General features: G+C 38.5%; 2 protein-coding genes across 2 annotated transcripts in view; both read right to left on the bottom strand.

The window, feature by feature from the left end:
* phactr3b (phosphatase and actin regulator 3b) overlaps window positions 1–3,754 on the bottom strand; it is a 69,448-nt gene extending 65,694 nt beyond the window's left edge. Inside the window, exon 1 of the mRNA XM_034121616.1 lies at window positions 3,652–3,754. Coding sequence (XP_033977507.1) covers window positions 3,652–3,754 — 103 coding nt within the window. The remainder of the gene's footprint in view (window positions 1–3,651) is intronic.
* A 3,207-nt stretch (window positions 3,755–6,961) lies between these two features.
* LOC117475633 (scavenger receptor cysteine-rich domain-containing group B protein-like) lies at window positions 6,962–15,550 on the bottom strand. The gene is made up of 6 exons (XM_034121945.1): window positions 15,417–15,550; window positions 14,795–14,974; window positions 14,632–14,721; window positions 14,308–14,400; window positions 8,028–8,366; window positions 6,962–7,527 (listed from the first exon to the last, which is right to left on the bottom strand). The coding sequence occupies exons 2-5, from the start codon at window positions 14,862–14,864 to the stop codon at window positions 8,098–8,100; spliced, it is 522 nt and encodes a 173-aa protein (XP_033977836.1). The 5' UTR covers window positions 14,865–14,974; window positions 15,417–15,550; the 3' UTR covers window positions 6,962–7,527; window positions 8,028–8,097.
* Between the last annotated feature and the right edge of the window lie 11,603 nt (window positions 15,551–27,153).

Genomic DNA, 27,153 nt, shown 5'->3' with positions numbered 1-27,153 from the left:
CTATCAGTAATGAGGGTTGCAGGTGCTTGGGGTAGGAGGGTTCAGTGGTTGTCTGACAGTTAAGGAGTCCAGGGAAGAAGCCTTTGATGTTAGAGCAGCATGTCAGATTAGTAGCTCAGCACCAGAGAGACTCCTGCCGTCACCTCCATCATTTCTCTCACTGTGCAACATAAAAGAGGGGTGGCTGTGGGCATGTATTATCGGAGGGTCAATGGTTGGTTCCTGTTAGAAAAATATCACTCGTCCCCGGCTTGAGCTTCAATCTCAGGATCTATGTATTTCTGATCCTCTCCAGAATGGAAGTAGTCATCACATACAGAGCATCAACTAGTTCCTGAACAGTGTCCTTCACATGCTGATATACAAGAGAGGGAGTTACACAGTCACAAGATGGAGGAATATAAAGCAGTATTCAATGTTTACTTCAGATTAGCTCCACGTCAGAAATGATCATGCTTGTCATATGTCTATCTCCATAGAGGCTGAATCATCATGTTAATCACATAGCTATCATATGCCTCAAACAGTCCTGAGGCTCTTCTAGGTAATCATACATCCTGTCATGTACTCAGCTACAGTTGGGATACCTTTGTCATCATGTGGACTCTGATATTGGAAGAGGACATTCAGTATTTTCCCAACAGATCCCCAGCCCCTGTAGTCAAAATGTCAAAGGTCAACGGACGACAGAGTCGGTCTCCGTGTGCACAGACAGGGCTGCTGTTAACGTCGGTATGTACAGCAGCCCTGCGCTAAAACAGCTGATCACAACGTTCACACGCTCCGCGGTCACGAAGCTCTGTACTCCACTAGCACCCTCCCCCGTTGACAATCGCCAGAAGTTGGAGTACCAAACACTGACTCCAGGTACTCATCTGAGTACCTCACTGAGAAAGTTGTGTGCACCCCTGACTATAGAAGCCTGTTTACTGTAACTAACTTTATTAAACAGATTAGTAGAGTACTCAATTCTGATTGGTCAATTTGGAGGTGGTTCATTTTTGCTAACTGGCCATTGCTAAGGAGAACAGACCGTTGCTATGGATGATCAAGGGACGATGTGCAGTCATATCATTGGATGTGGAAAACTAATGATTTTTTGTCAACAGCTGACGTTACATTTACAGGACGTTTATGACTGCACATAGTCCCTTGATCCTCCATAGCTACGGTCGGTTCTCCTTAGCAACGGTCTGTTCTCCTTAGCAGCGGTGTGTTAGCAAAAGTCAACAGGCAACTGGAATGTCCAAATTGACCAATCAGAATAAATTAAGCCGTGTAATAAGTGGGTATGTCTTGTTTATTATGGTGTAAAAGTAACACACCAATTTGGCCTTATCACACTGTTTGAAGGAACTCTCTCTTGATGAAAGTAATACATTTCGGGATTAGCCTGCCAACATTTGAATGCCGCAAGAGTTGCACCTTTGGGCTAAATCATTCTGGCTGCCTTTACAGTTCTGCATCATCTCCAACATCGCAGTGATGTAACCTGTGCTGAACAAGGTGGCTGCTTATCACCGACTCCAAGTGAAACTTCAAAGAGATTTTAATCCACAGCAGCACATTGTTTCCTTCTCGGTCTGCCGTCTCTAGCTGTAACAGCAAAGCATCGTCAACCAGGCGGAAGGTTTGGCGAATCGTGTATTCAAGATAAATCAGTGCTCGGTACTCTGTGTGCTTAATACTGCGTGGAAATTAGCGGCATGGGAATCTGATTTGGACGCATAAAATTAGGCTTAACACAAATATAAAAATTATTTTTCTGCTCTTCTTTCTGTATCTATCGACCACTGCCTACGTTTGTTGCATACAAATTGAAAGGGATCACCGACAACAGGATGTGTTTCCTATCCAGCCACCTGCACAAAAGCGCAAACTAATAACCAGTGATTTTTATGCTATTCTTTCTGTATCCATATCAAAGCATCAAGATAGACAAAGAAGCCATTTGTGTCTTGAGTGTGGTCTTTAGTACGGCTGATCTACTGTGGCATTACCCAGCTGGGTGCCGTGATAATGCACATTCGGGGACCTGTCACTCCCCCCTGTCCTCCCCTTTACTGGAGATGGTTCTTCAAGTACAGGATCAAAGCTGCAGTATAGGTGCCTGGGCTATGAAAGGGTTAGAGCTGAGCAGAAATGGAGGGGTGTGGGAGGGGAGGACAGGCGGGTTTTCACTGCTGCATTGAGCCCTTCTTGCCTAAAATATTGCACAGGAAACGTCAGCTTTAGGTGAAATCCTCTATGGCGTCTAACCCGGGGGGAGATCTCTGTAAATGTACGTTTTAAGACGGTATTTTATATATAACGGGACAATCCTGCAAGTGTTGTGTCAGGGCTACACGTACACCAACACTGTTACGCAACCATAACAACCACGACAACGTGACAAGCAATGGATTGGAAAAGTGAGAGCATGAACACAACAATATCCGCCGTTGGCAAGAGAACTTGAAGATCCTTTTTCCTGCAGTCTCTCTGTGGCCCTCGTGTCTAAAGATAGCCGACCCTGTCAAATGCTCTGATGTTCAAACAGACCGTAGCATTGCACAGTAACACAGGAGCTCAATATGGGTGCTAATGTAATGCTGCAGCATATGAAGCCAGGACTCCTGTCTCGAAGATTTACTGCAAATGCAACTCACGTCAGACTGTGATTCAGGTAAAACATCACTTTTTTCTAACCAGTACAGTATGACGATAACTGCTGGCAAACGTCAAGGGCCTGACAGTTAAAATGAGTTATTTAAGCCTTCACATCGATCCACACTTCAATACATTTCAAACAGTTCGTCTAAAGTGGTCTAAAGCCTGCCCTTGGACTCCCACTGGAAATGTGCATCCCCTTCTCTCACACGTATATAAAACACGATTCACCGCCTTAGTGGCATTTCACTTTCAATAGCTGGCCGCTGTACATCACCGAGTGTATTGAGAGGGATCAGTAAGTGGAGCAGACAAACAGCATGTCAGCTCACGGTGGGAGAGCCAAGTGCTGCCTTCTGCCATTTGGATCACCATGGAAACAACCAAATACACAACCAGCCACTCTCATCAGCTCCACACACTGCAGTCCATGTGTGAGGGCAACTGGTTCATCCCATGCAGAAAATAGATCCTTTAGTTTGGGCGTGCTGATTTTTATTGCACTAAAGGAAGAAATTGCAGGAAAGCAACCATATGAATTTAAGGTTGTGAATCCCAGCTTGATTATATGCAAAGATGATTATATATCACTGCCTGTAAGAAAAGAGGTCTGCAAAAGACCAAAATCAGAAAATCAATGCATCCTAATAGAGATAGAATGGATATGGATTTAACTGGTATGACACCAGTTGGACACCATCTTCTAATCTAGGTTGCATGCACAATTTTCCCTGCTATATTGACATTTGTATTACAGCCATTTCACATACAAGGCCTTCCACTCAGCACAGCAGTCAGTAGTCTAGTCTAAGCATAGTAAATGACGGACGTTTACACCACTGCCTACGTTTGTTGCATACAAATTGAAAGGGATCACCGACAACAGGATGTGTTTCGTAACCAGCCACCTGCACAAAAGCGCAAACTAATAATCAGCAGATGACAGATGTCCAGCAGCATCCGTTCATCCAACCCCTCCTCCTTTTTTCTCACACCTCTCACCTGCTCTGTACGCTTCTCCCAGGCGGACCTCGGTGCTCGGGTCACTTTGAGATCTGCCCCGCTGCAGCACGCGCTCCTCATCCAGCCCGTCCGAGGATGCCATGGTTGGAAAAAGAAAAGAAATATACCGGAGAGGAAGGCGGGATCCCCGTTATCCAAGGTCACCGGCATCAAGTGGTCTAATGATGCCGGACTGCAGCTCCTGCTCCCCGATCAGCAGCAGCAGCAGCAGCGCTGGGAAACCCATTACGCGCTCAGCATCATGCCTCCTTCAAGTGCAGCTCGGAAATCCCCACTGCTGCACATGTAAACTTCATTTGACGTCTATTTGTATTTACTTTTTTGTTGAAATTGCTGCGTGGCTCCAGGAGTCACGACGCTTGTGTAAAACAAACCAACTATAGACTATTCTTTACTTGTATATAGACTATTCTGCACTATTTCTATTATATTCTATTTTATTTTATTTAATTGCACTATTTTATCCGTTGTATTGTATTGCACTGTTGTGACCTAAGATTTTAATTCATAAGTCATAACTAAAGTGTAAACAATGTACAAATGACAACAAAAGCCTTGAATCCTTGAATCCTTGAATGTCGTATTGACACACCTTATTAAAACAATTGCAATTACAGTGATGCTGTGGTAACAAGCATCGACGTGTAAGTTTGTCGATTATCCTACAATATGATCTTAATATAGCTTAAAATAAGCCACATAGAGCTTCACCCAACAATGTCCAACAGCCTCATTATACACATAAGCAAAAAGGTTAAATGAATCAGCTGTTCTAAACTGGTCAGTCCATGGTAGGCTACTCTGTGTATAAGCAAAGCACATTTGCTCCTTTTTATGGATAATTACTTCACATTTTGATGGCTCCTATGTGTACCCAATTTATAAATCCAATATGTCCTACATTCATTGAAGGCAGCATTGGATTCTGGATCGTTTGTGATTGGCAGAAAATTGGGTCTTTCTTAATGACATTTTCCCACTGAACTGAATCTTATATGTATTGAATGAAGCATGAAGGCCTGGAGTAAGAAATGAAAGAAGTGTGTGAAAAGGATTGTCTTCCACAAAGCCCTGAATATGTACCATATACAGTGTACCATATACAGTGCTGTGAGAAAGTTTGAGTGGATACAATCCAAATAGAATAGGCTACAGCATCAATACAGTCATGTTAAAGGAGAATAGAATCAGATATTAAAGCAAATGTTCTCTCTTATAATAACGTGTGATCTCAAGATAACGTCATTACGAAAAACAGCAAACACTGCTGTTATCGGCTTCTGTAGTCTACTTTTTCTCTACCAACTCCTGAGGTAAATATTTTTCTCTTTGGCTGCTTAATACTCCACTTTATTCACCTGCTATTATCCATGTGTGTCTCCTGTTGTGTGCTGCACCTTGTCCTCTTCTTTATGTAAATGTAGAGCCTTTTATGGAACCATTATGATTCTGTAAAGTTAGAAATATTCCAATACTTATCAACTTTAATCATGCAGAGTTTTATACACGAAATTGGTAGCCTGGGAAGATAGGTAAATAGGTTATTAAATAAATTAAACAGGCTTTAATATGTTTAATGAAATGTTTATGAGTTGCAGCATTTTTTATACCTCACAAAACAAAAGCAGTCCTGCCAGTAATTTCACGCTATAGATTTGCTATTTGGGCACTCCCCCTTTTCAGTAGTGTCCCTTGTATCACTAATCTCCATGATGGGATTAAGGTTGAGGATAGTTTAGGCCTCACAAAGATAGCTGGTTGGGGATAGGGATAAGGATAGGGTCATGTTAAGGTAGAGGGGCACAGATTCAGACTCAAGAGAAGTAAGTCAAATTAATTTCCTCATTTATCGTCGTATGTGGTTGACAGTTAAATGTGTACAGGATCAGCTGTGTCAAAAATGACCTGTTTTCTTAATAAAATATATGTTTTGGGGAAAATGGAAATTCATTTAGAATGTATTAATCGAAGAATACACACAGTCCTCTGGATGGAAACTTAAAGGTGGGGTAGGTAAGTTTGAGAAACCGGCTCGAGATACACTTTTTGTTATATTCCATGGAATGCTCTTAACATCCCGATAGCAATGAATATCTTAAGTGCTTTGACAAAATATCCATAAAAAAATATCATCTGTGGAAGCCGTAGTACTGTAAAAAGCACGACCAATCATTTTAGCCGGCCCGGCTAAAATAACTGGATGGCCTACCTGCCCGTCAGCCTTCCATCTGTGCACAAACTTATCTCGTGCCCTCATTGGTCATGTGCGCGTTCGTGTGTGTTGGAGGAGGGGCTCTGTAAGGAAGTGGCAGATTTTTTCCGGCTGTGTATTTTCAAATTCTAGCGATCTCTAGCTGGTTTCTCCAAAATTACCTACCCCACCTTTAACTGTGTTCACAAAAACCTCCTCAGGTATATATTCTACGAGGGAGCAATATGGGCATCAAACATCAAACCCAGCAGTGTCATATCAACGCATGCAACACACCTGTCAGTCCACAAGGGGGCAGGCCTTCTCAGTTCCTTCCTTTTAGATAAGATAAGATGTACTTTATTGATCCCAAATTGGAAAAATGTTTATGCTTTAGTATAAGTAATATACGGTATATCCATGATGAGTTTATAGATGAATAGTTTTAATATTTATTAACGTACAAAAGTGATTTACGTACAGCTCTGGGCAGGCTTCTCTCTGCATAAAGGGTGAAGAAGTGTTTTCCAACAGCGGTGTGCAGGATTATTTTTTTTTATTAACTAATTTATTCACTCTTAAGTTCTTAATTTAATGAGGACAAACTCAGAGATAATTTAAGTTTTTCTTTCACACAGGAGTATGAATTATGTTTTTACCCGCAGTGTTTTTACAAGACTTTAAACCTGCACTCACATCCGAACACTTTATGTTATATTTAACAATACAAATATGTATATATGTCCACTCAAATCAAAAGTTACCATATGACTTTATGACTTTATTTGTTATTTTCTTTAAATTATTTGTATTTGTATTCTATTTTATTTTTATTTTTTACCTTGTGTGAATCCTGTTTTTTTCACTCTGACCCTGTTTCTGCTAAAACACCTGCATTTCCACACAGGGATAAATAAAGTTAAATCTTAACTTATCTTATCTTATATATTATGTGGACTACTTATTGACTGAACAACCAGACTTCTAGTTTTGGTGAAATGAAATGACCGACATCGAGATAAAATATGTTGAGAAATTCTATAACAGAAAGAAACCAATACAGGTAAGACATGACAATCTTGTTGTTGATTAGCTCACACAGAACCATCTTTAATCATAGCCTACACAATGCAGTGACAGGTAGGACATCAGAGGGTGTGTCGTAGATGAGTTACCTTAACACTCAGGTCATTAGAATACATTTATTATATCACATACACACTGGTGATCGAAGTAAAAAGATTATATTGTTGTAAAACTGCAAAAGTCTTAAAATGATTTGGCAGGAAACACATTACGAGCAGAAAGACAGACGGCTAGTCATGGTACAAAGATTATCCTCTATGAACAAATGAATAAATCAAAATCAGGGGTTACATCTATTGATTATATAATTAGTAATACTACTTCTACGTTCGATTAAATAAGATTTAAATCATACATCGGTGATTAATACATAATCAAATCGTGGCTATCGGCTCACTCAATTAACATTTTATAATTATCCCCTAAGGTCCAAAATGAAAAGGAAAAAGGAAATGTAACTTCAGTTTATATCTTCCACGTTACCAAACTATATTTTACTCAAACGTGATTGGTCCAATGGTGACGGGATGGAGCTGATCTTGGTTTTCAACGGAGCGATATGTCCTTCTTCTACAGTGCTGTGATATAAGAGGGATATAATGATTAGACACATATACAGTATATATATATATATATATATATATATATATAAAGGTCCCCTATTATACTGTTTTTCATCAATATATTATAGGTGTCAGATATATACAAAACATGTCTCTGAAGTGTTTGGCTCCAAACACCAAACAGATCATTGTAGCATCCCATAATCCCCTCTGTTTCAGCCCTGTTTCAAAAGTGCTGATTCTCTGTCTGTTACACAATGGTGCTCTAGGAGGAGTGATAAGGTGTGTGTGTGTGTGTGTGTGGGGGGGGGGGGGGGGGGGTAATGGTTACACAAGCCAAAACATCTTTATAACATCATAAAGTGGCCCAAATCTGATCAGCTAATTTTCAGACAGGTTCTTATATAAATGGATCAGGACAAGAAGAGAGAGAACCTATTTTAATGAATATTTCACAATCTCTTTACACATAGGGGACACATGTTTATGTAGAAAAGACATGCATGCACATTTACCTTCACAAATGACACCAGCATCTTCACTGTGAGCACAGTTGTGGGATCCTATTCCCAAATGAACACAGTCCTAAAGTGATATCTCGTTCCCTGAACACTGAAGATCGTCTAACAAAATGGATCCAGTTCCCTGTCCAAAATGTGACCCTTGTTTTGCTTCTACAGCTCGGCCACAATCCAGCTGTCCACAAACCACATGAGCATCGTTCAGATCCCAATTGTCGTCACACACTGTTCCCCACGCGCCGTTGTGAAAGATCTCCACTCTGCCGGAGCAGGAGTTGGTGGATCCGACCAGCCTCACTGGAGGATTTGGTGGAGGTGGAGTTGGTATAGGTCCTGGTAAAAGGGAAGTCAAAATGTCTGTCAACCCATACGGCAACTCAGGTTTCAATTGTGGAATTATTGAAAAAAATCGGACTACTCATTTAATCATTGGGCTCTTTTACTTTGTTAAGAAAAAACTGGTTTAAACATAAAGTAATACGTTCATTTTATATTTGCATATTGCATTGGAAGAGGATTCCCATTCTGTGTTGTACAAGTTATTATTAGAAACTTGGGTTTTAATTTAAAGGGGACCTATCATGCAAAATGCACTTTTGTACATCTTTTATACATGAATATGTGTCCCCGGTGTTCCAGGGAACTCACCAAGTGTCAGAAAACACAACCCTCTCTATTTTCCTCCATACCCAAATCTCTAAAAAAGGGGCTGCAACGGATCTGATACAAACTGATCCAGATTTGAACACTGTCCTGACGTCAGGACGGTGACACTACGGCTATTGGGCCAACTCCACCAATCAGGAGGAGACAGCCACGGCCATTGCCGTTCGAAAGCGCTGGAGACGCTGTAGTACATATGCCAGGCCTGTAGATGGTGCTGTTCTGCCCTTATCTGCCCTTACAAACACAGAGCTAAAAAATGTCAAATTGAGCAAAATGAGGCATGGCTAAAATGCATGATCTGTTTGGTATTTTGCAAAAAAAAATATATAAATATGCCTTATATAGGTATGGTCCTACACTATATTATTCAGATATAGCATGATCGGTCCACTTTAAGGTTAACCTGGTATTTTTACTCCACTACATTTATTTAGTGGGAATGCTGATACAGCATTCCAACTATATGTTATTCTACGGACAAAATTATTATTATTCCGCCGGAATTTTGCACCTCTTCTCCTCCTGCATTCAACATCGCAGAAACTCCGTTCAGCTCGGTCGGGAATCGATGGCTATCATTTGGATTATTCATAACTTTCATAATTCCAGAGATACATCCCATAATTCATCACCTTTTTAACCATTGAAGTCAATGGAGAAAATCTTCAGACTTGAACAATCTTCATGCGACTTCAACTGCTAACTGTTCATTCATACTTTCACTCAGAAACCTCATTCCAACTTTAAAATGTTACACATCTTTCTGACATTATTCGTGTAACACAACTTTTAAATCTGATTCTTACTTTTAGAGATATTAAACATTGTTCAGACCTTGGTAAAGAGGCTTTCTTCAGATTTTAACATTAACTAGAGTGCGTGATGTCACAGCTAGAGGGTAGGAAATCTTGAAATTTGCCTTCATATTTTTTTTTAAAACTGCCATAATTCCCAAACCCTACATTCCTGAGACATAGTTTTTCATGACAAACGTAGGAAAACATCTCGTAGCTTGAAAAATGACAAATAATTAAGCAAAAAATAATTAAACAAAATGCCTCTTGAGGGCATGAAGTGACAAACACTTTCAACATGTCTCCATTAAAACCCGTTGTAATTTCAGGCTGATATTTCCTCACAGCAGCAGCCGCACACCTTTAGTTAAACTGCCAAAAAGGCCACATTATTAACCCGAAAGTACACAAAAATTGCACTTCAGATACTCAACTTCCTTGACATGCTTCACGTTTTGAAATGTCACAGATATCTGTTATGGTTCTTCCACAAAACATTCACATGTCAGAGCTTTATCTCTCATTCAGAACAATGCAAACCTTTGATCTCTACAGAGCTCGTTAGCTCAACTATAAACACCTGTGTAATGGAACACGATGATGTCATCACTCCAACTGACAGCAGTCAGTTCTAACTGTTCATTTCATACTCAACACACACACACACACACACACACACACACACACACACACACACACACACACACACACACACACACACACACACACACACACACACACACACACACACACAGGTTTGGTAACGATGCAGCCATCAACGCATCTAAGCGTATTATGGGGTGTCATCACATGCCGTTGCCATGGCGACAGATCATTCACCATCAAGTTAGTTCAAAAGTTTGCAGTTCAAGTATTCTGCTGCTTTTCCAAGCCTTTTTACTTTCTTTTCTTCACTCATCACACATTTCAATCTAAATTCTTCACTTTCTTCTTACACATTACATTTCAGCATAGCAGTTTAGCGTCAGCTTTTCAGCATAAAGCATTCCCACTAGCAATTTCTTCAGGAATTGCATTCTCTAGTTTTAGTTATCAATTAATGATGTGAAATATAAACAACCCTTAAATCAGACTTTAGTTACACCTGAGTAAAATTCAGGGAAAGGTGATTGTCAAGGGCCAACAATCAGGAGAGATATTTGATAGTTGGTGCTTGAGAAGACTAAACATTTATCTGCAGATCTCTATAAAGTATATTCATTACTCGTTATTCTCTACTAATAGTTAATTAGAAACTGTATATAATTTCAAGATTTTCTAAGGTTTATTGACATATCATATATACAACTATGGTGTAGTTATGCAATGAATGAAAAACTTGGGTCACAGGTTCCTCAACAGTGCATTACAAGACATCTATCAATATGTGTGTATACCTCCACCATTAAACTGTCAAATTCTGCACATTTCTTATACTATCTACATACATAAGAGTATAATTAATGTGTATAATATCAGTTAAAATAAGTGCTTCAACATAGTTAACATTGCAGGAAAGCAATATATTAGTACTTTGTCAGGCTTAATATTTATCTGTAAATACCCCCAAAGCTTATTTCTTATTTAAAAGAAGACCTTAACCTAAAGTATTCTTTAACGTGTTAATAAAGGTTAATTAGTTTGTCTGTTTTGCACATCCTCATATTAATATCTTTATACATCCGGCACTAAACTGTTTTATTGTAGAGATCACTTACAGTATCTTCTTGATTTTTTATATTCTATATTTCTATCATTGACCTTCTACTTTCACCCTATGAAAGTATCAGTGACGTGCGGTGAGGTTCATGGCTGGTGAGGCACTGACTCTTTCAGAGTCAGATTTACAAATATTATATTTTGACCTTAATCGAAATATTCTGTTATTTTCAAAAGCTTTTTTAGTCTGATGCTTCGATTCATTTTAAACAGACCGTTTAACAAAAATACCCCAAATCTAAATATTGGATTGTTCTTTCTTAGTAAGATCCCATTTTCATTACAGTTGTGGTCTTACCTTGACTTGAAGATGAAGTCCATGCTATCCTTCTGGACAACAATCTCTATTACTGTTTTGTAAAAGTCCTCCTTATCTTCCTTTAGTTTCAAAAGTCTAGTTTGTTGTTTGCGTCTACCGTCTCTGCGTAGAATAACAGTAGCAACAAGAACCTGTGGGCTCACGTGCGCCCCCTTCAGTGCGGCAGAGGTTATGGCTGCCTCTCCTGGTGCTTTTTTCATTGCCGTTGTATGATGAGACCAGCGAGCCTAAATATCATATATATGTGAAATAAGTTATTTAGAGACTATGGATGGCGAGGATAAATGTAATAAAGGGATCTACAACCATTACATTGGTGACCGACAGTGAGATGGTAACAGGCATGCAAGTCATTCTAACTCATTTTTAAACACTTTAATGATCAATAATTCTAACGGAATTCTAATCGGAAAGTGCCCGCTTTCCAGCCAGTTTCTGTGGGGTGACGCATTCTGAAGTGAGGCAGAGCTCATCTGTGCCTCACCTTACCCCACGGTAACTGGCTTGAGCGCGCTCACAAAATAAGTGGCCGCGCTAAATTAGTGCCCGTGCTCCAGCAAGTTACTGTGGGCTTACGAGAGGCAGAGCTCGTCCCTACCTCACTTCTCATCTCTCCCGTAGCGGATCTCGGCAAATTTGCTGATTTTGACTATAAAAAGCGATTGGAATCATACATAAATCACACTTACAACACAGATCAGTGGAGACATTTTATTATTATTACTATTTAGTTTTTCTTTAGTTGTTTTTCCGTTACATTGGAGTATGACAGGTGAGGCTCTGCCTCCCCTGCCTCCCCTGACTGCACGTCGCTGGAAAGTATGTAGTCTTAATATTTTTTTCATCAAATAACATTATTCAACAAAAATGACATTATTCAACAAATATAATTCAATAACGTGCTTTAACCACTAGGCGGTGCTCACAAGGTACACACAGCATACTAATAATAACTTTGTATTATTAGTGTAGGACACTTATGTATGTATAACATCTGAAGATGTGTAGTTTTATTCATGTTTTTACATAATTTTACAGGATATTGCTATACTATTTCTCATGTTTTACTTCTACACATTAATATCTGATTTGTAAAACATCACAGACAGAAAGGTATATCCGTCATTTAATGGTAAGCTATTGAAATTGTGATTCCATAGATGTGTCTCCCATCACCCAAATCCCCTGACTATTCTCTCAACTCAGTATTTACATTCTTATATTCAAAGAAAATCAGTAATATCTTTAAAAACTACAAGTCCTTTTCTATCAGCTGTGCACCGTTATGGTGTAAATATAACCTATCTACCAATTGGATCAAATATAAAAGTCAGCCGAATTACTATTGATACTGCAAGGAGATGTATTTTGTGAAAATAAATGTAAGATATTGTGTAATTGTTGATATATTTATGATCCACGTCACATATTCAGTTTCGGCGGCAGTTCTTCAAGTTTGTGCAGAAGTCTTCTCATCAGGGCTCTATAAATAAAGAACTACGGCAGATGTGTAATATTTAATGCAGCCGAACCGTGTATTACAAAGACAAAAGCAAGAACACTCGGAATAAAGTATTATTAAATTATTTTTAAATGTTTTCGGATTTCACATCGCATAAACACCATCTCCCAACGTGCATTGCGGCTAAAACATCCAATCAGCGAGCTAATGATCTTTCCTACATCTGTTTCCGGTATTGTTCCTGTAATGAGAGTTCACATTTATGCTACATTGAAGGGTGGAATTGACTACACATCTTCAGAAACATAATTTGCTTCAGATATACTGTAACTCATAGCAATATTGTAACCATTAAGAAAAGCCAACTGCATTAACAACCCAGTTAACAAACACTAGGTAAAGTATTTTTCCTTCAGTAATGAAGATGTAATTCCAATGTAGACACACCTGGGGTCGCTGTTCTGTCTGTTACGCTGAGCCATGCATTGTCTGGAACGTAAAAGGGACGAAGAAGACAAAGTGAAGACTTTGAAAACATTCCCAGTGCAAAAACAAATCGCTAAATAAAAAGATAAAACACTGGCATGTAATTTACGTTGGAATAAATAGAATGGTTTTGAATAATAGATGAGAGTAAAATCTACGTCACTTTACAGCCCCACCCACTTTTGGGGAAACCAACACTGTAATTTGACGGCGATCAAGCCTGAAGCCACAGAGCTCTTCTGTTACTGTCCTTTCTTCTTAGAGGAAGTACAGAAACACGTAACTCTGGATTTGTTTTAATGTTTGAGGTGCAATAAACGACACAGCAGCTTTTTGGCATGATAAAACTATTATTTTCTGCCTCGCTCATGAGAGTAACAGCTGGCGAAATTACAGCCTCGTCTACTGATTTTAATTTAACCATATATCGAGCCCGATCGTCGATTTCAAATGTGTGCTCTAAAATGACTATTATCATTATTATAAGCAAGACAATAAATGGCAAAGATATGTAGAAAATAACCGTATTTAAGATACGTTCATAACAAACGTAACGTGGGAGAAAATAAGTTTCTAACTAAACGTAATTGAGAATGCAGTTTAGTTCTGTGGGAACGTAATTTTTAGGAGACAGGGTTGGGCATGATGGTGGGTGAAGAAAAATAAAACAAACTATAAATTAAATCCCTCACAACTAAGTCATTAAAAACAAATTCCTGATTATCATTAATGAAAAGTGTCATTGTGTAACTATTTGATGAAAGCATCAATAGTCAGACACACACTATGCAAAACACTATGCAAAACCCCCCACATGATACCACTCACTCTTGTCCATCAAACACTGAAGCCTGAGCACCTCACTGGTCTTTTCGGTGAGGCTGGCCTTCAGTCGGTCTCTCTCTTCAGTCACGTCGTGGTCTGAAATCAAGAGAGAAAACTAAATATTTCCTGATTTTGCCCAAAGAGAAAATAAAGAATGATATAAATAGGAGGAGGCCTGTAGTTGCAAACAACTGCTTGTATTGAGGCATGTGATAAAAGATAACTTCCCTCCCTCTGCGTCTTTTCAAGGGTTTTAATGACTCCACACATTCTACTATACGTTCAGTTACTTGATAAATGATTAAACGTATTAAAAGAAAGACTCACAGTGGACAGCGAGGACGATGAGTCCAGCCAGCAGGAAAACACTCAGCAGCCCCAGACCGAGAACAGACGCTCTGAAAAATCTCCTGGGACCTGAACACAGAGAAAACCAGGGAGTAATACAGTAAATCCAGAATCCACAGTGCACTCTGACTGACACTCTTACCTTCTTGTATTGTTGATGATTTTGAGCTTAGGGTTCGGACAACGTCAATATTGGCATAGATTTCCTCCATTGCTCATGGGAATGCCAACTCTTTCCTAGAAGGCCAGCTCTGCAGCAAGTATCCTGAAGTATGTGACCGAGGAAAGTGTGGTTGCTGGTTTGAATTTTTAAATGCTTTATCTTTTTGAGGAAATCACACATCATTTGAGGAAGTCACACATCATTTTATATCAAAAAGAAAAAGAAGAATATCAGGAAATACTAACTTTATTGATATGAGCATATTAAAACATATACTATTGCCAAAGCACATTGACAATACAGATTTAAGACTGAAACAAGTGTGATAATGATGTCCATTGTGTTAAATAGAGACATATAATCTTACAAAGCCATAAAGATTATTAATATTCAAAATATTCTGATCCTGTAAAGTTCTATTATACTGGTTAATAAAAAGAGAATAGCATGTCATCATTGTGAAAGCAGCTACAAATATTTGTCAGCGTGAAAAGCTGGCTCTCTTGATGGCACAAGGCACATGACGAATTGGCACAGATTTAAATAATATTATTCTGTTAATGTAATGTTAGTTTCTGAAAGTTGAGACAATTTAAGTTACCTTTTGTTGAACTACTGTATAAGTCTTTCAGTCTCCCTTTCAGCTATCCACTCTCAGGTGAAAGCCGTACTGCAGACGCCAGCTGATGCGCCACAACACCACTTCAAGCCCGGTGACTGGGTAGTGATCAAAGACTTCAGGAGGACACACTGGAAGCAGCAACGGTTCCAGGGAAGTCGCGTGCCAAGCTACCCACAAACGCATCAGAGGGTTGTGTTGTTCAGAGGGTTGTGTTCATGTAAATAAAAGTTTTACATAGAAAACAGTTTTACATATGTATTTTTGATCCACTAATTTGTTTTCCGTTTAAAACCGCTGCACCTGCAAACACAACCCACTTTCTGTGCATGGATCGCTCGACGCTGTGCATTCGTGTGTGGGTTTTTTGAGACTCCCCTGACGGTGACCCGATTCGTACTTGTAATTTGTTCTATCTATAGCCAATCAGATGTCTCCTCCATTACATTACATGTTACTTGTTAGCCGCTTTTATCCAAAGCGAATTACATACTCAATACTGTGGCCAATCACATGAGCGCGCCCCCACGAGGGTATAATTTCTTGCATTCATGACGTAGCACTTCATATACGCAATTTGCGCTGTCCGGAGCTGACAGGTCCATGGAGCTAATCTCAGGACCGAAGGACCGTAGTATAGTCGTCTTTATTTTTACGTTATTATTATTCAAAGATAAATAAGGAAGTTAGTGTTATATGAGATGGCAGAGAGCTTCAGATCAGCTCCGATTATTAAACCAAAGAGGCTTAATGTTTTCTATTATATTATTTCACTATAGCTATGTGGATGGTGTCAAGGTCCAATGTTGACAAAATGAATCAATAGCGGGTGTAACTAAAATACAAGATGTCTTTATTTATATATATATTTTTAATAGGCCTAATAATAATAATATAAAAGATTGTATTTGCGTGCATTTCCTGTGGCTCGAATAATCACTCGAGTTTCACGGCGGCTGTCAGCTGTGTTTACTCGCCTCATTTATCTGAGTCAGCTTCTCGAGCCGTATCTGGTCGTGCAACACCTACATTGTCACATACTGTATGCCGAAGTGTTATTTTAAGCATTAAGTTGACGAAACACTTAAGTCAAATGTAATTAAAGTCAGATCCCCTCGTGTCAGTGAGATCATAAAACTGTTAATGTACGCATTGAAACACTGTCGTTTTTATATTTTTTGTACCAGCTGTTCTGTATTCACCTTGCAGGTGAAACTATTGGCGCATTTCCACTACAGCGCGGTTTAAGCGTGCCGTGTCGTGCCCGGCCCGTTTTTTGTTGCGTTTCCACTAGGGGTAGTTCCGGCTTTTTCACAGTTTTTCTGGCTCGACAAAATCGAGGTTCTTTCCGGGCCAACAACCGGGCTGAGTATGCTCAACCTGGTCTCACCAGAATGCGTGACTCCTTAACACCGCAGTGCGTGGTGGAGTCACACACTCTGCTACATTTACGTGTCTGCACCACGCAAACAACCCCAATGTAAAGTGAAAAATGTAACCTATCACTGCAGCTAAACTCACTCATAACTCCCTTATTACTTATCCTAGATGCACAGCCAACCCATCGATTAGCATCTCCTGGAGACACAGAATCTGTGTAAAAAACCTCAACACTCAGTGATAAACATTTGCGACGCTATAAACGAAAGCGTACATCAGAACATGTGGAGCTAGGTAGCTAAAAACGCTAACATGGCTTACCTTGGTCAAAACTGGTCTTCAATGGCATTACAACGATAAGAAAACGATGCTGCAGTTAATCCATAGGTTAATCAAATGTGTCTGTGTCCTCTTTGAAATGATTTCTGATAATCCATAAGCAATAAAACTGCTTTTTCGTTTCCAAATGTCAGAGCGAGAGATCGGTCCACTCTGATGCAAAATTACATGCGCGAAGCCCTCACCTCTTCTCTTCACAACGTGTGTGTGTGGGGGACTCCCCCTTCGATTCTATTGGCTCTAACGGTGAGGTGTCAACCATCCAAATCGACCAAGGGGGGCCAGAGATATGGAAAAAAAAACATTTTCACCCAAATCACCTCAGAGGTGGAGTGGTTTTGGCTAAACCTCTCTAAAAAGGTCAAATGTCACTTGTTTTGCATCAATCTTGATACAGGGTACTTATTATATGTTGTACTTTGGATTCCTAAAGCTTTTAGTCTACTAACCCATCATCCAAGGGTAGTTTTCACTATCTGTAAAACATAATTTTTGGACGGACACTATAATTTACAGTGTTTTACTATGTAAAATCTGAATTTTCTTTCAAATAAAAAACATCTATATTGATTCTGACACTTCTAAATCCAACTCACAGATGTAACCTTGCTTTGATAAAAGAAATTATTCATATAACCCTTTTAGAAGTTAAGTTGTAGTCATTTGTTTTGGGCATGTCATTTTCGAGCCTGAAACATGAAAAACAGGCTTGGTGCTTAACAGGTTAAGATATTCACTTTATGCTTTGCCTGCTCTTGGGAGACTCCACATGGCCCAACCCAGTCTCACGGAATTTTGTGTTATAGTCACGAAATGAATCTATTGATTTGTGTTCACCAACACGATTTTCCCCTTTTTTTCGTGTCACACAGAACGATTTTAAAAGCAATGTAAATAATAACAACCTAGAAGAAAAAAAAGATTAAAAAAAATACAGATTTCAGTATTCTGACACAGAACGATTTTAGAAGCAATGTATATGTTTCGTGCCTGCACCAAATAATAACAAATTAGAAGGAAAAAAAGATTTCAAAATACAGATTTCAGTATTCTGAGGCTCTGAGCCCCATTTATTTTCCTCACGGATGGCAAAACAACTCCGACATTATACAATTTAAAATAAAAACAATAATCGTGGCTTGATATTGAGTAAGACATTTCTTTTATGAACCACACAGCTTCTGGTCTTCCAAGACCCGACCGGACAAAAAGACGCGGTGCAGGCACGAAACACACTACCAATAGAAATGCATTGCTTTTAAAATCGTTCTGTTTGACACGAAAAAAAGAGGGAAATCGTGTTGGTGAATACGAATCAATAGATTACATTTATTTCGTGACTATAACACGAAATGGTGTGAGACTGGGTTGCATGGCCATACTTTGTGTTGGTACTTCTGGTTAGCGTAAGTGCAATTACTTTGCATAGTGTTGCCAGCTTTATCAACCTTTACTTGCCAAAGAAACAGTTTTTAAGCTTTTTCAGGTGAAGAGATAACCATTTAGATTACCACTATGAGATTAGTTTATCCAAATTATCCATATTTGGGAATTTAAGACAATCTTTGGAGCTGTGTGAAGCTGCTGCCGGTCAGCTTACATTATTTTAGCTAACTAGTTAGATAACGAACGCTAGCTTACTTGTAAAGTACATAGCTAACTTTCGCTAGCCAACTTGTTAGATATATAGCTTACATTAGCAAGCTAGTTTGATAGCAAGAGACTATTGTTCACTAGCCAACTTGTTAGATAGATAGCTAATGTTAGCTAAAGTTCACTATAGCACTTCTGGCATTGAGAGTTATTATAAACTGTTAACATGAGCTTTAGTATGGAGTCGGATATGTCGATGGGTTCAGTACTTTTGTAGGTTATCCTAGCATTGCCATCTACACAAAGAGAGACTATAGAGTTAATAAAACTTTGCTCATCTGACATTTCGGGCCATTTGAAATATGTCATCCTGGCAGCCACTAACAGAGAACTGGTGTGGTACTTAAAACAATTCAATATCTGCAGTGTAGTTGTAAATGATCCCAAATATAAATCATTATTTACAATGCTGCTGGTGCTAAACCAAAAGAACCTTCACATATGCGTTTGAACCGAAAGTGGGAAAAGGTTTGGGGCTACATAGGGTCAATTAAGCATGGATTACTGATTAAATATTTGGATTGAGTTAGACTCTGACTGACGGGAACACAGTTTTGGGTCCTCTTGTCAGACAGACGTAGGGTGCAGTGAAGGAAGACGTATGGATTTCCACCGTGGAGAGGGAAGAGCAGGGCAGAGAAACGGGCACGGAGAGACTGACCGTTCTCAATCACTGACACATGGTCAAGGTCAGTGGGACACCTGGAAAAGATTAAACTGAATCATTAGGATCCAAGATTCCACTTCAGTACATCTACATTTTTGGAAAGACCAGAGATGGCAAAAGTACACACATCCTTTACTCAAGTAGAAGTACAGATACTCGTGTTCAAAAATACTCTGGTAAAAGTAGAAGTACTGACTAAACTTCTTTACTCAAGTAAAAGTAAAGAAGTATGGGCTTTGAAATGTACTTAAAGCTCCCATGTCATGCTTTTCCGGTTATTACCCGTCCCCTTGTGTGTTATGAAGGTTTTTATGCATGTAAACGGTGTGCAGAGTCAAAACCCTCAAAGTACACCCTGTAGCGAGTAAAACTCTAACACAGAAAATACCTCCCCAAAACACCTCGTTGGAGATACGTCACTGCCCATTTGAGTCTTCCATTTAGTTCCGGGTACGGCATGATGTCATGCGGTACCCGGAACGAAATGGACCAATCCCGAAGAGCTATGGCCACACCCAGCGGCGCTGGCCGCATCCTCTGCCAGCCTAACATTTACTGTTGGAAGCTCTGGTTCAGTTCACAATCGATCCAGTCATGCCACTGCCAAGGACCTGTTTCCTGAAATGTGAGGAGAAATCTGAGCTGTCCTACCGACGGAAGAACCACGACGAAGTCAGTGGTTGAAATTTCTTTTTAACACTGTTCCTTCAGAGGTTCGAAGAACCGGCATTTCACAGACGAAAGCTTCCAAAACATTGCCCAGTTTGAGGCCGGATATGCACAGCATTTGAAACTGAAGGACGATGCTATTCCTAGTTTGTTTGGACTGTTTGGAGCAGGGGAAGATTCGGGTACACAACCTGTAAGTTTGCATTGTTATTTGTGTATTTATCAAACAAGACTGTTTAAATGTGTAAACTGTGTGGGACTGCTAAGCCATTGACACAGTGCTAACTGTGCTAACTAAGTTGCTAGCGTTTCCATATATCAACTCTAATATCAGCAGATGGCCTTGCATACATGTATCTCATAGCAGGAGAATGTCTGCATTCACACACAAAATACCTATTGACAGTATACTCCGGGTGATTTGCCGTGCGGTCAGTCGCGAAACGTAATTACATTATAGCTGGCGTAGCGTGTATGCTACCGATCTAACCAACGGAGCTAGACATGGGTTTGATCGGAAAAACATTTGTGTTATGCTACGTTGCTAGCGTTTAAATATAGCAACTACAATGTCAGCAGATGGCCTTACATGTTTGTCATGGCAGGAGAATGTCTGCAGTCACACACACGGAATACTCATACAGTATACTCCGGGTGATTTACCGTACATTGTGACAGTACATTTACATACTGCATGTATAGCTAACGAGGCTAGCTATACATGCTAGCGCAAAACAATGTATTCATGCAAGTTACAATGTATGACCGAACATAGCAGAATACCCGTATAAGATTGCAATTATAAACACGTTATTGCTAGCCTAATATGAACCACTAGCTTTTGTTCATAGTAGTTTTATTACACTACATTATAGTTGCCGTTCCTCCGAGCTAGCGTTCATATCGTGTTAGCTACCAAAGTAAACAAGAAAGCTAGGTTAGCATATTAGCTGGCAAGCTGTTCATTAGATGGATTAGATAGATCCACACCCTTATGAAACAAAAATATATTGTAATATATTGGTAAATATAATACAATATATTGGATCATACATTTCCATATATGGGAAAGTAGTCCTTATATTTTTAAATATATTGCAAAATATGCATGGACCATGTATGGCTATATATTGATACATATAAAAAAAATATATTGCAATGAAAACAAAAACTGCACTATACATTTATATGTAATAGTTTTATTGAAACACTCATTTATCTTTCATGAGTTTACATAAAATTGAACAGATATTCATAAACAGTTATCTCACTTCGTTTTGTATAGTTACCCACTTTATATATGAACATATGTTTGATGGTAGCCTACATATAAAAAAAGTACAAATTGTCCATTGAATGATGGAAAATAATATACAGTTTATAAATATATATAGACACACACATATATGCACGCATATATATATATGCATATATGCACGCATATATATATTCATATATATATATATATATATATATATATAAATATATATATATGCATATATGCACGCATATATATATGCATATATGCACGCATATATATCTATGCATATATTACGGCCGACCGGCTATTTGGAGTGGAACGCACCCACGGCAGACAGCCCAAACAGTATTCGAATGCGCCACTTCCGGCTGATTTCGGGGAGCCCCCCCCCCCCCTCTCCAGCAATAGATTGATCTGATTGGCAGATTCAAATCTGCGTTGCTGCCTCTGTCTGTTGATTCTGTCGCTGAGTGTCAAAGAGAAAGCATTCATCAGGTGCTTCGAAACGGAAAATTAAAAAGAAACGAGAGGAAAATACAGCACCAGAGTCAGATATGTGTGTGAGCATTTAAAACTATTTTAAATTGAAATAATTCTGCATGTACACTATAAGTAGTCTAGTTGCTTAATCCGTATGTCCCGTCTCTCGGCACTACACCAGCTACATTAGCTAACGTTAGTTAAATTAGCTATGTTAGTTCCCTCGTGTATGAGTGTATAACCGGTCCGCAGCTTTGTGAACATTCAATTTCGAAGATTTTCGATGTTACAGTCAACTGAAGTCGACCCAAAACAGCCAAAAATAGCGGACCTTTAGATCGCTAACATTTTAGCATAAGTCAATGGAGTTTAACATAGCGAAAACTAGCCCCACGGCTAACGGACATTTTCTGACTGGTGACGATGATGAGCTAGTTAAGTAATGTAACCACAGTTAGTCTATGTCTTGTAAATTCCCCTTGTTCTCCTTGATCTGCATTATATCGTTCGTGTTTTAGTCAGGCACATTTAGGGACAGCTAAAGTAGTTCAGCTACGGGTCTTCGAGCTGGTTACACATGTGCGTTCAGGACATTATTGCGCATCGTCACATGCATAATTACCATCGTCACAGAGAGAATGCGTTCGTGAAGAATGTGAGCATATATGCAGATCTTTAGTGTTGGTAATGTTTTAAGATTGTATGCATAGTGTCCTGCTCAGTCAGTGTGTTAATGAGTCTTGATGTCCCGTTTTTAGTTTCTATGTTGTTCAGGAATTGAGCTAATGCTAGCTAGTTAGCTAAGTTAAGCTATGATAGTGTGTGGATGAGATGCTAACTTAGCTTTTATTAGCCGTGTGTTTGCAACGTGTCTAATGTGTTTTAGCAACAATTAGTATTGCTGTTGCTTATTATTAATAACCATCGTCTGGTTAGTTATTGTAATTTGAACCTTATTTCTATTTCTGTGTATTTTGCAGAAACCATTCATTCATTCTCTACTCTACGTTAGGCTATGTGTTGTGGACTAATGCATTCAAGTTAGTTCACATTTTAGTTGTTATTGCCCCTGCTGACAATTGTCTGGATAATATGTAGCCTACAGTCAATGGCATTTCACATTTTGCTCTCCAGTGTATGTTATTTTAATGTTGACCCATAATACATATATATCTATATATTTTACAGGAGCATTGTTGAAATTCATAGGTCGAACTAAGCCTGCAGAACCACAAGTCAAGAGGACAGAGGAGCCAGATAGCAGTGGTGACTGAGACAGAATAAATAAGGAGAGAGGGCCCATGCAGAGAGGCAGACATCAGTAGTGAGGAATCAGACCCAAAAGACACGAGGACAGAGGAGCCAGATCGCAGTGGTGAGGAACGCACTGTCATTTAATTTCACTGTCATTTTACTTTTCACATATCACTTTATTCACTATTCAGCTTAGTTATCCTTGCCATGAAGGATTGAATGGATGAATGTTCTATATTATTTTAATGACAGATTGAACCACAGCAATATTGTTTTAGAGATTTTATATGTTTAACTGCTATGCCTGTCATCTCTGCTCTGTGTCATTGTGTTGTCTCCTGGGTTCTGTAGTGCCCGGAGTCTGTCTTTTTATTTTTTTCCTCCCAAACCCCATCCCCTCAGGACGCCTTTTGCCTCCTGTCAGGTCATCATTGTAATAAGAATTTGTTCTTAATTGATTTTCCTGGCTAAATAAAAGTTCTACTACTATTTATTCAGTTATTTTATTACTGGTACTGCTAATTGCATTATGCGTATTGTTGTATATTGTATATACGTATGTATTTACTACTACTACTTACAAAATCGAGGGTTGTAGCTTTGTGTCAGTACATATTTCAGGGTTTTTCTATGCCTTTGTTAATCTAAATTCTAATACTCATAGGCGACTACCACTCCTGCCGATGCCAAGGCCCAGTTCTCCCTTCCCACCACCCCAGGCTCATTGTGCTAGGTAAAACTCTCATTCAATAAAAGTAGTCTTTTAAAGGTGGGGTAGGTAATTTTGGAGAAACCAGCTCGAGATCGCTAGAATTTGAAAATACACAGCCGGAAAAAATGTGCCACTTCCTTACAGAGCCCCTCCTCCAACACACACAAACGCGCACATGACCAATGAGGGCACGAGATAAGTTTGTGCACAGATGGAAGGCTGACAGGCAGGTAGGCCATCCAGTTATTTTAGCCGGGCCGGCTAAAATGATTGGTTGTGCTTTTTACAGTACCATGGCTTCCACAGATGATATTTTTTTATGGATTTTTTGTCAAAGCACTTCAGATATTCATTGCTATCGGGATGTTAAGAGCATTCCATGGAATATAACAAAAAGTGTATCTCGAGCCGGTTTCTCAAACTTACCTACCCCACCTTTAAAGATGAATGCAATTACATTTAAAAAAGTTTTAAACAGAACTGTTACAGATGCAGATGCTTGGTCCAAATTCCATAAAATATACCAACCAGTAGCGCCACACTCAGACGAAAATGTACAAAGCCTATTCTTCCACTATTTGTATTCCCACATTATTCACCAAGCCAGCCCATGCTTTAATATAGATATTATGGATATTGTTATAATTCCTGCTGTCTTTTGTGAACTTCTAATTATTTGTAATTGTTCTGTTCCACAGATGCTGTAGTAAACCACCATCCAGGGACCAAGACATCAGATATAAGAACATCCATTAACACAAGAATTTGTGAGTAAAGGCACGAAAAAAACAAGATTGACGATTAAATAGGGTACAAGACTGTTTGGCCCTGTTCCGGACCTTGTTTTAATGAGTGATCAGCTCATGTTTAAAGTTGTCACCAGGTGAAACAAAAAACAAGATTGTTAAATAGGATAACAGACTGCTCTTTTTGGCCCTGTATGAAATAACAATGCATCATTTATTAACTATACCTATACAAAATGTAATACATTTTCCCTTCATTATGTAATAACACCTCCTTTTGTAATAATTTGCCCATTATGTAGTAAACAAGTTCAATGCAAATATGTAATACATGTCGCCACATTTTGAAATATATTATTACATATTGCTGTGGTTATTACAAAATGAGTTGCAAACAATAACATTACAACTGTTTATTTATTTATTCAACCATGAATCATCCTTAATCATAATTTAAAAATATTTCAGTAGAATATCTTTCATTGGCCAAAACTAGATCAAGTGTTACCATATTCATTAGCCAACATGTATATCAACATCAATTTTGGGATATATTTACAGTTTGGTTATGGTTACATAATGAATATTACAGTTTTTTAAAAGGGCAACTCACGCATTTTGTAATAACCATTGCAAAATGTAATAATTTATTACAAAATGCAGGGAAATTTATTTTATATTGCGTTCAGGCTGTTACAGAATGCAGCAGATTATTACAAAATGTGGGTTTTATTACATAATTACATAAAAATGTTCTTGAGTCAGTACATAATGTGTTGTTTATAGGCCTTTTCTTTTATTCTTTCCTTGTCCTTCTTTTAATGAGTATTTTGATAACTGTTACACATTGATAGAAAAAAACAAATTAAGCTTCTCATTATTCAGACTCAGCTCTCAGCGCTTAAGCTTCTTTTAAATGTTGATAAAACCAAGGTAATGCTCTTTTCAAAAGCTAAAAAGACACCAGAGCCTGTTTTAGATATTGTAACTACGCAAGGGATAAAACTTGAAGTGGTTACCTGTTACAAATACCTTGGTATCTGGCTTGATGATTGTCTCACTTTTAAACTTCATGTCAATAACCTGCTTAAAAAACTGAGGGTTAGGCTAGGTTTCTTTTACAGGAACAAGTCCTGTTTCTCACTTGAGGACAGAAAAAGGCTAGTCACTGTGACCTTTTTACCTGTACTGGACTATGGTGATCTGATCTATATGAATGCACCTGCCCATTACCTGATCAAGTTAGATGCCGCCTATCACAGTGCACTGAGATTTGTGACAAACTGTAAAGCATTAACCCATCACTGTACCCTGTATGCAAGGGCAGGTTTGCCTTCACTAACTGTACGGAAGCTCAGTCACTGGTACATTTTTATATACAAAGCCATGTTAGGGAAACTTCCATCCTACATCTGCTCCCTGATCTCACGGCGAATTGTAAGTGGCTACTGCCTGAGATCGAATGCTGTGGTTTTATTAAATGTGCCAACTGCTTGGACTGTCTTAGGGAAGATAGCTTTTAGATGCGCAGCTCCGCTAACTTGGAACAGTCTGCAAAAGGAATGGAAGCTGAGCAATTTGGTTCCACTAAATGTTTTTAAAGCAAGGATAGATGCTATCCAATCGGAAACTGTTGGAACCTGTAAATGTTACTAGCTATGTAAACTGTAGTCACTGTAAATATGCTGTATGATGTCCTTTTTTGTTTTTCTGTTATGTTTATATGTATTCATGTGGAACCTACTTGTAGCAGGTCACCCTTGAAAAAGAGATCAATGATCTCAATGGGATTCACCTGCATAAATAAAGGTTTGAAATGAAATGAAAGATTTTTTTTATCAGAACATGCATTTCTCCTCATTGTGAACATATATTGCACTCATGTTCAGAATATATGGTACGTACATGGTCTTTTATAAATCTGAATATATATAGTGCATACATGTCCCCATATAATTGTGAATATATAGCGCATACATGTCCCCATATAATTGTGAATATATATAGTACATGTCCCCATATAATTGTGAATATATTCTACATACATGTCCCCATATAAATCTGAATATATAGCGCATACATGTCCCCATATATTTGTGAATATATATAGTACATGTCCCCATATAATTGTGAATATATTCTACATACATGTCCCCATATAAATCTGAATATATAGTACATACATGTCCCCATATATTTGTGAATATATATAGTACATGTCCCCATATAATTGTGAATATATTCTACATACATGTCCCCATATAAAACTGAATATATAGTACATACATGTCCCCATATATTTGTGAATATATATATAGTACATGTCCCCATATAAATGTTAATATATAGTAAATGTATGTTCACATATATACACAACCAATATATTATATATATTTACATATATTACTCAATATATGGAAAGCGGCAATTACTGATGTATTATCACATATATTACAATATATTATCACAATATATTATTCAATATATATATATATTGTAATATATTAACACAATATATTATTCTATATATCTTCAATATATTTTCAATATATTTTGTA

The sequence above is a fragment of the Trematomus bernacchii genome, unplaced genomic scaffold, assembly GCF_902827165.1.
Source record: "Trematomus bernacchii unplaced genomic scaffold, fTreBer1.1, whole genome shotgun sequence".
Lineage (NCBI taxonomy): Eukaryota > Metazoa > Chordata > Actinopteri > Perciformes > Nototheniidae > Trematomus > Trematomus bernacchii.
The sequence above is the reverse complement of the archived record's forward strand: the minus strand, read 5'-3'. Positions and strand labels throughout refer to the sequence as shown.